The sequence below is a fragment of the Leptopilina heterotoma genome, unplaced genomic scaffold (assembly GCF_015476425.1).
Source record: "Leptopilina heterotoma isolate Lh14 unplaced genomic scaffold, ASM1547642v1 Lhet_272, whole genome shotgun sequence".
In the NCBI taxonomy this organism is placed as follows: Eukaryota; Metazoa; Arthropoda; class Insecta; order Hymenoptera; family Figitidae; genus Leptopilina; species Leptopilina heterotoma.
Genome location: NW_025110982.1, coordinates 469,596 through 483,255, shown reverse-complemented (window position 1 = coordinate 483,255; position 13,660 = coordinate 469,596). Strand labels below are relative to the sequence as shown.

Sequence of the window (13,660 nt, the reverse complement as noted above, 5' to 3'; positions counted from 1 at the left end):
CTGTTTCGGACAAATTTCGGATTAGTCCGAAATCTGTCCGGTTTTTTAACCAGGGATGGGAACTTTTTTTAAATTACCAATTTTACAATAACAAATTAATCGATTTTTTATGGCGGAAATTGACTTTTTGGCTTTTAAGTGCTACAAAAAATCGAAAAATAAAAAAAACTCCCAGCGTTACCTCAAAAAACATCTCCTTTGACAAATGCACTTTGATTTTTTTGTTTTAGATGATTCTATTGCGAGTTAGAGTGTACACCGCAAATTAATTTTTTTGGAGGCGCCTGAAGAAAATCTCATTATCTCGATCAATTCTTAATATTTTTTAATTAAAATTTAAAGAATTATTGTTCAAATGTTGCAATATTATATGCAAAGCGATAAAATAAATTAACTTTTTACGTATCACCACAAAAAAATTCTTAAAAACAGGCTTTTTTCACCGTTTAGACCTCCCCCCTTTAAGGGCACATGTTAAATTTGTTGAATTTTTTTAAATCGAAAAAACTACCCTTAAATGTACATATTCAAAGTTTAAAGTAAAAGAAAATTAAATAACATATTGTGTTGCAAAACAGAACAATAAATTTATGCACTTCTCTTGAAACAACTCAAAAAACCCTAATTTTTTGTTTAAATTAAAGAAAACGACCCTTAAAAGGATAAACTCATATTTTGCGGGAAATAAATAAAAAAAGATTAATATTTATTAAAAGGTGTATTTTTGTTGTTGACCAGAATAATTTGTAGTGAAAATGATGTAGAATAGTGTTAGGTTTTGCTGGTCTTTATTTAAAGAATTTCAATTTTCTAGCACAATTCTTTTACTTTTAATAAAAAAAATCTTTCTACACGGAATCATACGTTTCTGTATTTTTATTTTAACAACTTATTTTACGCCAAATCGATCACCTTGTGCTCAGAACATTTTTTAAGAAAAATATGTTTTTTAGAGCGGCAACTAATAGGTACAAATACTTCCTTTAAAAGGCCATGTGGTCTGATTAAAAATTTTTAATTGGCGAATCCAATATGGCGGACAGTTTTTGAAAATTGACTGATTTTGCTTGACAGTTGCTATTCGGGGTTTTTAAAATTTTTAAATGGTGGATCCATTATAATCATTTTGTGGTCTTTAAAATGTCCGTTTAAAATAATTTTTAATAACAAAAATGTTGTTTGATTTTGTAAAATGAAATTTATTTTCAAACAGTTTTTCATAAGAGTTTTTGAGGGTTTTCGGAAGCGATGATTACAAATCTGACATCAAATTTTCGAATTCTAAATGGCGGATCCAATATCTGTTTGTAGCCTTTAAAAAGGCCGATTGATATAATTTTTAATAACGAAAATAGCGTTTAAGTTTGAAAATGAATTGGATTTCAAACAGTTTTTCTCAAGAGTTCTCGGGGTTGTGAATCGATGTTGCGGTCGCATATATAATGAGTCAATCTTATAATCTTTTATTTTGTTTCGGAAAAACAGTTCTTTTGGGACATGTTGAATATGTTTTAATAAATAGTCGCTTCTCTGGAATCGGGATAAAAGCATGCCTTTTTTGAATATTCGGAATTGGTTTCGATCTACTAAATCTGTTTTCTAATTAGAAATCACATTTAGTGAAACAACAATTAATTGTTGTTTAACCTCTTTCGTGTTCCTGCTTGGTATAAAAGTAAACATCAACATTTTCCAAATTACTTTTACTGACACTGGCTCGGACAGCTTCTCTTTTCATGGCAGCACTTAGGCCATCACAAGCTCCTTTCCCATGAGCTGTTGCATGGTAATTCCATTCTGCAGGAAAATCAAAATCATCCTCATAGTGTAGTAAATTAGCCATATTGAAATGGTTCTTGTAATGCTGTTTCGCTCCATCACTGAAATAAATTATTTTTTGAGGACTGAGTCTTTCTTTCAAGACTTTTATTACAATTTTTTGACTAATGTTCACTGATGCAGTGTCATGACTGAGGAAATCAGATAAAACAAGAATACTTTATTTCATGATCAAGACGATAATAATATGCGATCGTATGTACAGTGCACTGATCATTATTGTAATAAAATGCCTGTGCAGATTCTTGTACTACAAATGCATAATTATCCGAAAAGTAACATTGGACAATTATTTCACCTGCTTTAAGTTTTTTTTAAATATGGGATTTGTAATTAGTGATCCCGATAACCCCGGAATATTCATTTTCATGAGTTCAGTTTGACCTTTATAATTATTTCGTTAGCCATATTGGATCGGACATTTTGTATTTTCAAAAACTGACATCGGATCCGTAATCAGCAACCCCGAAAAAGTCAAACATGAAACGATTAAAATAGGATTAATTGAGATTTAGTCACATCGTATATGTAGAAATAAAAAGGAAGGGGATATAAAACTAGTGATGCACGACGAGACTCTGTTCGTTTATAAAAGAAAAGAGATGAAAATATAATATAATGTTTTTGTGAGTGATAACCAAAACAATTAATTGTTTTGGAACAGCACTGGTCTACATTCGGATCATTGACAAATTATCTTTGATTGCGTATATGAGTAAACGCAGGTGTCAAAATTAAGTCAATCCTTAAAGAAAGTGTTTTTTGGAACCTTCGTATATTCATACTACTATGAAGAATAGCCTTGAAATTTGTCTAAGAACAATCAGTTAGGTTTCAAAGACAAAATAAGAAGCTTAAGGCACTTAATTGATCTACTACTTGTGCAGTCACACTGCACTGAAAAAAATTATTTGATTCAATTAATTCAAATTATCAGAAAAATATTTTTTATTTGGATCTAATAAATATTTATTTTCCTCAAATAAGTTGAATTATTTAAATCACATTTATTTGAATCTAATAAATCTTGATTGGACCAACAAAATAATTAATTTACTGCAATAAATAAATTTATTTAATACAAACAATGAGTAACATACTTGAAACAATTAACTTATTTATTTAATTAAACTAATTGGATATTTGATATAAATAAACATTATTGAACATTAGTCAACAGTGAACCACTTCAATTTTCTGAGAAATGACTGAGTGAAATTTTTTAATACTCAATATATAAGTTAGTATTACCGAAGCAGACTATGTCCAAAAATTTCCGGCACTTAGGTTTATTATTTACAAATAAAAACTAAAAAAAACTGTCTTTCACGTACAAAACTAAAAATTTGGTGGAAATATAATTAAGTTTTTTTATTACATTTTGTAGTGTTTTATTAGAGGTGGTTCAATGTAGACACACATCCTTCAAAATAAGAAAAGTGTAACTGGTTAGAAAAAAATTAAATTTCATTATTTAATCATAACACAGCCCCACAATCCAATATGGCGGTCTTTTTTTTGAAAATTGATTTATTTTACTTTAAAATAGGTACTCAGTGGTTTTTCGGACCACTGATAACAAATCTTCAATTAGATTTTGAAAAATCAATATGTCCGTTTGAAAATAATGTAATTTTTATTTATGTCTGTTTATGGTAACTGACTCGTTTGGCTTCGAAAGACCTGTGCAGTAGTTTTCTTTTTAAGTTTACTCTTCCTGGAACAATATCCCTTTTTAGCATCCAACAATAGTCAGCCATCATATTTACGTCCCATCTGCCTTGATATCTGCTCTACATTTCATTAATATCTTGATAAAACCGTTCTCCCTGTTCCTCGCTGTAGTCTTCTAAATTTTTGGAAAAGTAACTTAGATGTGAATGTAGGAAATGGAGCTTCAAACTCATCAAGTATCCCAATTTTTGAAAGTTTTTGATCATACCATTCACTATTAGTTCCCAATTCTCGCTCTTATGGTTGCCAAGAAATTTTTTAATAACTCCCTAAAAACTAAGCCAAATGCAGCTTTCTCTTTTTTACTCATTACTGTGATAAATTTTTCATCTTTTACTAGTTTGCGAATTTGAGGCCCAACAAAAATTCCTTCCTTTAATTTAGCATCAGATATCTCTGGAAATTTTTGTTCCAGGTACTTGAAACATTTCCCTTCTTTATCTAAAGACTTTACAAACTGTTTCATTACCCCTAGTTTAATATGTAAAGGTGGTGGAATTACCTTTGTAGGATCAACTAGAGATTTTTTTATAATATTTTTGGAACCTGATGTAAAGGATGTTCTTTTGGTCCATTATTTTGGTACGTAATGTTTTTTTCGATCTCTACTGTCCCACAAACATAAAAAGCAAGGTGTTTTCGTAAAACCTGCTTGTTGGCCCAAAATGATACTTATAATTTTAAAGTCTCCACAAATTTGCCAATTGTGTTCTTTATATTTAATTTTCTCCAAAACTAATTTGACAGTTTTATAATCTTCTTTAAGTTCAGTGGAATGGGCTACGGGAATTGAAGCAAAAACATTAGTGTTATGAATTAGCACTGCCTTTAGACTTCTTTTAGAAGAGTCAATTAATAACTTCCAATGTTGATCGTCATATATGTTTGGTTTCAATTCATTTATTAGTCCTTTAATGTCAGAACAATATACTAATGAAAGCTCATCGTCTTTTGTAAAATATTTCCGAAATTCCTTTTCTCTGTCACGATAAAAGTAAGTTGTGGTGCCTTTAGATAACAAATTTTTCTTTTTTTAAACTGAAGCTAGATATTCTGCTCCATTTTTGGGTAATTTCAAATCTCTGATGCGGTTGCTAAGCTCTCTTGCGTAAAGCTTTCTTTATCCTTTTCTTCCTGATAACCATCTGGAATATAAATATCATCATTGTCTTCTACAATATTATTAATCTCATCACTTATATCGGAAAGTACATACTCTAATGGTGAACTGTCGATTTCCATATTTGCAGAAAAAAGAGTTAAATGACTTAAAATTTCGGGTTTTTTCACAGATACTACACATGCGTAAATTGTATTCTTTTTATTTTTTTTATTATAGCCCTTTACATTGGTCATGCAAAAGTAGCAATCTTCTCGTTTCAATGGTTTTTTCCACAATGTTGGTTTTTTAAACTTCAGGTGTTTATCCTCTTTCGTATCATTCCAACGAGTTAACATTGTGTAGCGGGAACTGCAGATTGTATGTGGAACCCATTTTTCATTCTGATTGACTATCTCAAAATCAAAACAATCTTTGTAAATTTGTTTAATGTTTTTATTAATTAATTTGCGATTTTTCGGGATATCAAATTGTCCGCATACGTAACAAAATACATCTGCATTTCTGTCACATGTATGTTGTGAGGTTGACACTCCAAAATGAACTTTTGAAGCGTTTGAAGTTTTTTTTATTGTTTTGATTTTTGAAAGCCATGATATTTAGGAAAATGCCCGCACCCTAGGGATCCTGGTTTGATCGCAGGCGAGTGCACCGTCCTACGGGTGATAACCCTCATACCTCCCTAGGCCTAAGTATGAGAGCTTTCCGACTTTGACGAAGACATTGTCAACTCGTCGTCGGACACACTACGGTATCATCCTCACACCCTAACGTCCCCCTGCAAGGCAGCGCGCCTTCGCTGGCTTCGTTACTTCGATAGACAGGAAGCAAATCATTCTACACATCCCATTTCGGGGCAGTTGTCATCGCCTACTACATCTATCGAAGCAGCAGGATTAATAGACCTTTTCATTTAAGGAGTCTGTACTGCGCAAGCGCAGAGTATATATATAACTTTCGACAAAATTTCGAGCACTTTTTGTACAAAATGCACAGTGCCAATAGTGAAAAGTAATTAAAAAATATTACTAATGAATGTAGAAAAAAATTAGCGTGTATTAAAAATGAGCAGCATCCCTGAGAAAAATAATCCACAAAGGAAAAAAATTGATGCACAAAAAAAATATTGTTTTGGGAATTGCAAAAGTGATGCTCGTTGCAAGTCTTATTTGACTGAAAATTATTACTTTATTTCTTTCCCAAAACCGTTTAACATTTAGAAAATGAAATATTAGGAATGAAAATATTCGAAGTAATTGCAAAACTTGTCAAGTATATCGAAAATGAGACCTTTGGGTAAGGTTATGTTCATAACATAACATAAGCTTATTTACATGTAAACAATATAGACTTCTTTACCCTTTAAACACTGACTTCGGCTTTATAACCATATTTTTAATTGACAGACAGTATTTTTCTCTACCTGTTCTCTACCTGTTTTCTCTACCTGTTAATTTTGCTTCTGAAATATCATTTTCATCGAGTTTTTTATTTGAATTGTTATTAGCACAATATACATTCGGACACAAAGTTGCTCGAAAATTTTGAAATCACGCCGTCTGTCATGGCGTAGCTTCAACTTCCGGTGTTAAATGATAAGGTCTATATTGTGCCAAAGCACAACGGAAATACAATACAGTATTATGTCCTAGCAGGCCTGCGTTCAAGAGAAAAGTATTCTGCAATTGTTGAATTGAACTTCATCCAGAAATTATGCCTAATTCTCTAGAAATGTTCCTAGATGTCGTCTCGATAAATACATTTTAATTTAGGCATTCAGGTTACCAAAAATCTGCATTTCCTGCTGCATAAATGTTTACCAACAAACTTTTCGAAACTTTTAAATTCACCGACTCCCAAAATGCTTGCATATCAAGTCACATTGGACCAGTTGTTAGAAATTTTTAAAGTCTGATTTGAAATTTGTGATCAGCGATCCGAAAAACCAGTGAGTACCCATTTTAAAGCAAAATAAATCAATTTTCGAAAAAATGACCGTCATATTGGATCCGCCATATTGAATTTTTAAAATCTGACTGCAAATTTGTATAATCAGCGACCCCGAAAACCCCTATACATATACCAAGTAATTTGAAAATCCAACAAATTTTTTTAATTTATCCGCCATATTGGATCCGCCATTTTGAATTTTTAAAAACTGACTGCAGATTCGTAATCAGCGATCTTAAAAAACCCCAAAAAACAAGTTTGAGAAAAATCTAATCAATTTTTAAAAAATTTTGTATTTTACATAAATTACATAAAATCTGACATGTTTTTTGAGGTTAGAAAAAAATCCTGACGTGATGGAGCAAATCTGGCTTCGGATTCGTGTTCAGCGCATCAAAATACATAGGGTTATGGTACTGTGGACTTTCGCGCAGGGTACTTTTCTTTTCTTTTGGGGCTGTGTAATAATTTGTGTTTGTAACGTGTGTATTAACTAAAGGAGTACTTCAGTTTCATTTTGATACAAAAACCTGATCAAAATTTGTAAAACTTAATTATAAAAAACTTGGTTTAATGTAGTCTACTCTCCCTTATTTAAAACAATAAATTTATTTATTTATTTTATGACTTCAAGTAAACTAAATTATTTAATGCATCAATTAATGCTAATAAAGTGTTTAATAAAAACAAAAAACAAAAATAATTGTATCAAATAAATCACTTATTGAAACGAAAATAAATGAGTAATTTTAAACTATTACTTTAATTATTTGATTCAAATAAACGAATGTTAGATATAAATACAAATTATTTGTCTTAATTGATATTAGGTAATTTTATTTTAACAATATAAAAATCTATTACATAAATAATAAATATGTGTTAAATATATAAAATATAATAATTTTATTAAGATTCATATTAATTTCAAATAATTTTATAAAAATAATAGTAAAGAATAGTATATAAATCTTGAGATTTTTACACTTGCAATTTATATAGACATATTGAATATAATTTTTTCAGTTTGTTCGGTTGTCAATGTCTTTAAGGGGCCATTCCAGTTGAAAACAGGAAATAACAAGGCTTTTTTAGTATATATTATGAAAATAACTATGACATTTATTTGTAAAATTTCTTTTACATGTGACAAATATTTTATTTAAGAATATGCAAAAAAAGAATTTTTTATTTTTATTTCAAAATGGCGGCGATATACGCCATTTTCAAAAATGTCAATTTCTTATAGTAAGATCGATTCCAAACTTTCTAAAACAGATACAACCAAGAACGAAGTGACATTCTCTTCGTTAGATATTTCTTCAGGTGTGGAACCTCAAAAAAGTGACATTTTCTTCCCCTCCATTTTTTGGAGTACTTTTTTCCCAAAACATGAAAAACACATGCTTTTATTCAGAATTTCTCTTATAAATAAAAAGGGAGTTGGAAATTTTCCAGATTTTGAGGTTCCACATATAGACATGATGACAATGAATCAAATGCCGTTCAATTTTTCAAAATCGCTTCATAAGAACTCGAAGTATCACTCTTACCAGATAAAAAAGACATTTTGAGATAGACGCACTTAAAGTTTTGATTGATGATAAGTTTATACAATTTTTTTAAAAAATCATCGGATTTGCTTGAAAATCGTTACTCGGGGGTTTTTGGGATCGCTAATTACGAATATCATATCAGATTTTTAAAATTCAAAATGGCGGATCCAATAGGCCGACAATTTTTTTTAAATCATCGGATTTGTTTTAAAATCGTTATTGGGGAGTTTTTGGAGTCGCTAATTACGAATATAGTATCAGATTTTTAAAATTCAAAATGTCGGATTCAATAGGGCGGACAATTTTTTTTAAATCATCGGATTTGTTTGAAAATCGTTACTGAAGCGTTTTTGGGGTCTCTAATTACGAATATCGTATCAGATTTTTAAAATTCAAAATGTCGGATCCAATAGGGCAGACAATTTTTTTTAAATCATCGGATTTGTTTGAAAATCGTTACTGGGGGGTTTTTGGGGTCGCAGATTACGAATATGATATTAGATTTTTGAAATTCAAAATTGTTTAATTTTGAAAAATTGCCCGCCATATTGAATCCGACATTTTTAATTTTTAAAAACTGATGTCATATTTGTGATCAATAACCCCAAAAACCTTCGAGTAACGATTTTCAAGGAAATCCGATGATTTTTTAAAAAAAATTGGCCGCCATATTGGATCCGCCATTTTGAATTTAAAAAATCTGATATCATATTCGTAATCAGCAACCCTAAAAATTCCAGAGCAACGATTTTCAAGCGAATCCACTTGATTTTTAATTTTCTCTTCCACCATATTAGATCCGCCATTTTGAATTTTGAAAATTTGATATCTAATTTGTGATCAGCAACACCAAATACATTTTTGTTTGTCTTTTTTACAAAATGCAAATAAGAAAACATTTAAATCATCCGATTAGTTCTGCTTATCCGCATATAAAAATATCTTTGACATGGCGAAGAATAAGTTAGTATGCATAACTTTTGTTTTACTTCGAATTATGCAATACAATTTTAGGAGAGTATTCTTGACACTATAAGAAATCCGCAAATAAAAAAAATAAAAAATCAATTTTTTGACATTTTGAACTGGAATAGGTTATGTAGGTGCCTCTGGGTTTCAATCCCCGTAGGAATTGAAACGTAGGGATTGAAATTTTAATTTAATTGTAAAAATTAAGTGCTAATACTTCCAGGCTTAAGTCCTTAGAATGCAGAGTCGATAGTACAAAATTTTTATTTTTATTATTTTGATAATTCTTTTACGTATGGAAATGTAAAAAGATTAATTTATTTAATATAAATAGGCATTTATTTGAATAAATAAATATTTAGTTATTTCAAAAAAATTATTTTATTGAGTCAAATAAATATTTATTTGAATTAAAAACCATGCATTATTGATTCAAGTAATTTTCATAATTGATTTAGAGCAATATTTATTAGATCCAATTATTCCATTTATTTTACTTAAAAGTAATTCGTATTTGGTACAAATAACTTTTTCTTTGCTACTATAAATTAAAATATTTATGTCCAGTTAATATTTACTTAGCTCAAATAAATAAGTAAAAAAAAGTTTAAATACAACCGAACGAGCATTAGCGAAAAAGGTATACGGCGCTAGTATAAAATTAAAAAGCCCAATTATTTGTTATTACCGAAAAACCACTTTTTTGTGTATCCAAACTGTGCTGTACTTTATCGAACTTTAACCGTATTCTAAAAACTGTAAATTCAAATTTTTGAAGAACTTAGAAAAATTACATTGTTGTGAAGTCGGTCTTTGTAGAGTCAACAATGAAGATTCATGAAAATTTTGAAAAATTGCATTGTTGTAAAACGGGTCAATGAAGATTCCAAATTATGAACAATTAAATTGTCGTAGAGTCGGTCCTGGTACAGACGGTCCACAAAGATTAAAATTTTGAAAAATTAAACTGTCGTACACTGTAAAAAAAGGGAGTTAAATTTTAACTCCCCCGGGGGGTCTATAAAAGTCGCACCCATTGGGGAGTTAATGCCAGGGGAGTTAAGTAAAGAGAGTTAAAATTTCACACCCAAATGCTAACTCCCCAAGGAAAAAATAACTCGCGCGGGTGTTGAATGAAGGGAGTTAGAAATTAACTCTCTTTTAGAGTTGATTTTTAACTCGAAAAATTTAACTCCCAACTCCCGAGTCCGTTAACTCCCTAAATTTTTTACAGTGTAGACTCGGTCTTTGTAGAATCAAACATAAAGATTTGAAATTTTGAAAAATTAAATTGTTGTAGAGCAGGTCAATAGAGATTAAAAATTTTTAAAACTTAAATTTTCGTAGAGCCGGTTCTTGTACAGTCGATCCCCAAAGATTCAAAAGTTATGAAATTTAAATTGTTGTAGACTCGTTCTTTGTACAGTCGGTCCATGATGATTCAAAATTTTGAAAAATGAAATTGTTGTAGAGCAGGTCTTTGTAGAGTTGGCCCATGAAAAATCAAAAATTTTAAAAATTATATTTTGTAGAGTCGGTCCGTGAAGATTCAAAATTTTAAAAAATTTAATTGTTGTGTCGGTCCATGAAGAATCAAACTGTTCATACGCTCTTCATACCGGTCCATCTCCTCGATTACCTTTGCCGTTTAAAAAAATTTTAATTAAATTTCTATTTGTATTCTGTTGTATACGCGGTTCTGAATACACTTGCACTGTACAGGGACGCACAAAATTCCTAAAGTGAAATTTTCAAAATCTTTTCTCTGGACTTACTAGTGACTCAGCTTTCGTTCCCTCTCTCTATGAAATTCTCCTTGACTTCTACTACTACTACACATGCTTATAATGCTATTTCTCAAAATGTTAGTATTTTTCATACTAACATTATTTATTATTTTTCTAATTTTTTTAGAGAATTAAAAGAAAAATTAATTTTTCGGAAAATTTTGGTGCTGTAGAAGACATATTACACTTGAAACTGAGTTTAAAAAATATGGCATGCTAGAGGTCTAGAACTCTTGACCTTAGGGACGCAAGTCGGATACACATATTGCACCAGTGTGACCAGACTGGAGACTCTGATCCCCCCACCATAGCGCCAAACGTACTTCTTCCATATGCCACTAACACACTCACACTCCGCGCGTTTCACTTGTCGGTGTGCCTCTTTTTCATTTCTTTAAGTAAAAACGTTGAAAAAAACCATTTTTAGCTTTTATTAATATTCCGTGTGGAATTAGGAATTTTAAAAGTCGCGCCTCTTTTCTAGCCTACTGTCGTTGAGTATCCGCCTAGTCTATCTAGCGAATATAGAAAAATGAAAAAGAGGCACACCGACAAGTGAAACGCGCGGAGTGTGAGTGTTTTAGTGGCATATGGAAGGAGTACGTTTGGCGCTATGGTGGGGGGATCAGAGTCTGCAGTCTGGTCACACTGAGACACACTAACTTGGAAAATATTTCTTGAACTATCTTTTAAATTTCAGAATTGTATTTCTATCTCTCACTTTATTCTCACATTATCTGCTTGATGCAAATTTGTAACACTTTTTTCTCTCACCTGATCTTATTAAAGTTTTTAATTTTTACATTCTCATCACATGAGAAAGTATTTTTATTTAACATTTAACCGTCATGTCACTAATATAACGTATAGAAAAGGAAATAGACTGCGAAGGCATTTGGGTTTATGAGAATCACTTCTTGATTATCACTTTCTAATTGTCAGTATTTTTTACATTTAATTCGACCTATAAACTTTTAATATCCATTTTACAGTAGTCTCTTCTGTAGGTTTCTACCAAGCTGACGAAATATTTACTATAGTTAAAACGAAAAAAATTGTTTAATTAGAAAATTATTATTAATCTTACCAGACAAATCATAATAATAGTAGTTTATAGTGTCCATAAGACCCATTTTAAAAATATATATATATCCGATCCTGTATAGATTAATAATTAATTAATTACAGTTGAATTATAATACTAACACGATTAAAATTAAGAACTGTGTATCAACAGTTACAAGAACTGAGTGATACGGTTTGGTTATTTTAAGTGAATAATTAATTCTCTTATGTGTTCATTTTGAATAATTCAATGAATGTACGATTACAAATCGCTTGACCTATTGTTATTTTTTTCATTAGAATTTTTATACTTCATTAAATGACATTTCGCAGAAGCTTTCAAAAGTATCGGTCATTCCATTGCACCAAATAATAATATTTTTAGTAGACTAACATAACTCTTCTTATAGGTTACTAGATTTGAATTGATTTTTCTCCAATATTAAATATATTTTAATAGACTTATAGTGCAAATAAACATTATAAATAAATTCGAAAAGGATTCCGTTAGCACACTTAATTTTGAATGTTTTTTTATCCACACAGTACAAGATTTTCCCAGAAGCTTCCAGTGAAATCTTCCCAATCTTTCTTTGAAAGTTTAAGGAAAGCTTCTTTGAAGCTCAAAATGTTTTCCTCAAAGGAAGCTTCATTGAAACCTTAAAAACAGCCTACACCAAAAACTCGAAGATTTTTTTAGTTTGTTTTTCTAAATTTTGTTCATTATTATGGCATAAAAAATAAATTTCCTTCACTCCAGAATATTAAGGAAATAAACATTTTCCTGTAAGTTGATATTCAAAGATAAAAAAATAGGACTGGAATACATTGCCATCTACTGTGTTGTCAATATAGAAAATATTTAATTCACTTGATAAGCCATTTTCAGCAGTCTCTAAATTATGCAAATTTTTTTACTTTTTATTTGTAAAAAATTTCAGAAAATTGTTAATTGTTAAAAAATTATGATTAAGAAATAGGAAATGTATCCATGTTATGCATAGTTTTTATTTCTCAATAACAATATTGTTTACAAACTCATTCTTTTATTTTGAGAAGAAAAACATGACATATTTCTGTTACTTAATATTTTTGTACAAAATTCTTAATTTTCAAAAGGAAATAATTTGCATAATTTCTATTTCTTAATAACAATTGCTTTAATAAAATTCAAAGGTTTTTAAAATTAAAGAAAATAAATGTTTATAAATTCTATCTGTCAATTGGAAATTTTAATTAAAAATGAAATTGAAATTTTTAAAGTTTTTAGAAAATAAAGAAAAGAATTTTATTCAAAAAAATGTTCTGTTACATGTATTTACGAATTTATAATTGTAAAATTATTCGAAAACATCAATAACTTCTTTTTTAATAAATATTTAATTATTATTATTTTACCACAGGAATTCAGATCTTTAAAAATGTCAAATTCAAACCTTTTTGAAATTAAACAACTTATAAAAGTATTATTATTATTTTACATTAAGAATATTGTCACTGTAACTTCATAAAAATTATTTTTATCATTTCAATTCAATTATTATTTTCTGTAATTTTTAACTAAAATTCTTCTTTAAATCAAAATATTTTAAAAAATTTTAAAGTTCCTTGAGAATTTTTAAAACCATTTGTTCACAATT

The 13,660-nt window shown here is 29.6% G+C and overlaps 2 protein-coding genes across 5 annotated transcripts in view; one reads left to right on the top strand and one right to left on the bottom strand.

Moving 5' to 3' along the window:
• LOC122503883 (elongation of very long chain fatty acids protein 4-like) overlaps window positions 1-12,224 on the bottom strand; it is a 38,272-nt gene extending 26,048 nt beyond the window's left edge. For 2 of the 4 annotated variants that reach the window (XM_043614637.1, XM_043614636.1), the window contains exon 1: window positions 12,043-12,196. Coding sequence is in view for 1 of the 4 variants with exons in the window: in XM_043614635.1 (XP_043470570.1) it covers window positions 12,043-12,088 (46 nt within the window). In the remaining 3 variants the exon portion in view is untranslated. Of the gene's footprint in view, window positions 1-10,943; window positions 11,204-12,042 lie in introns of those variants that run through there. The other 2 variants (XM_043614635.1, XM_043614638.1) reach the window with 2 other exon arrangements.
• The window catches only part of LOC122503881 (SET domain-containing protein SmydA-8), a 182,786-nt gene that overhangs the window by 139,371 nt on the left and 29,755 nt on the right, over window positions 1-13,660 (top strand). The window lies entirely within an intron of this gene.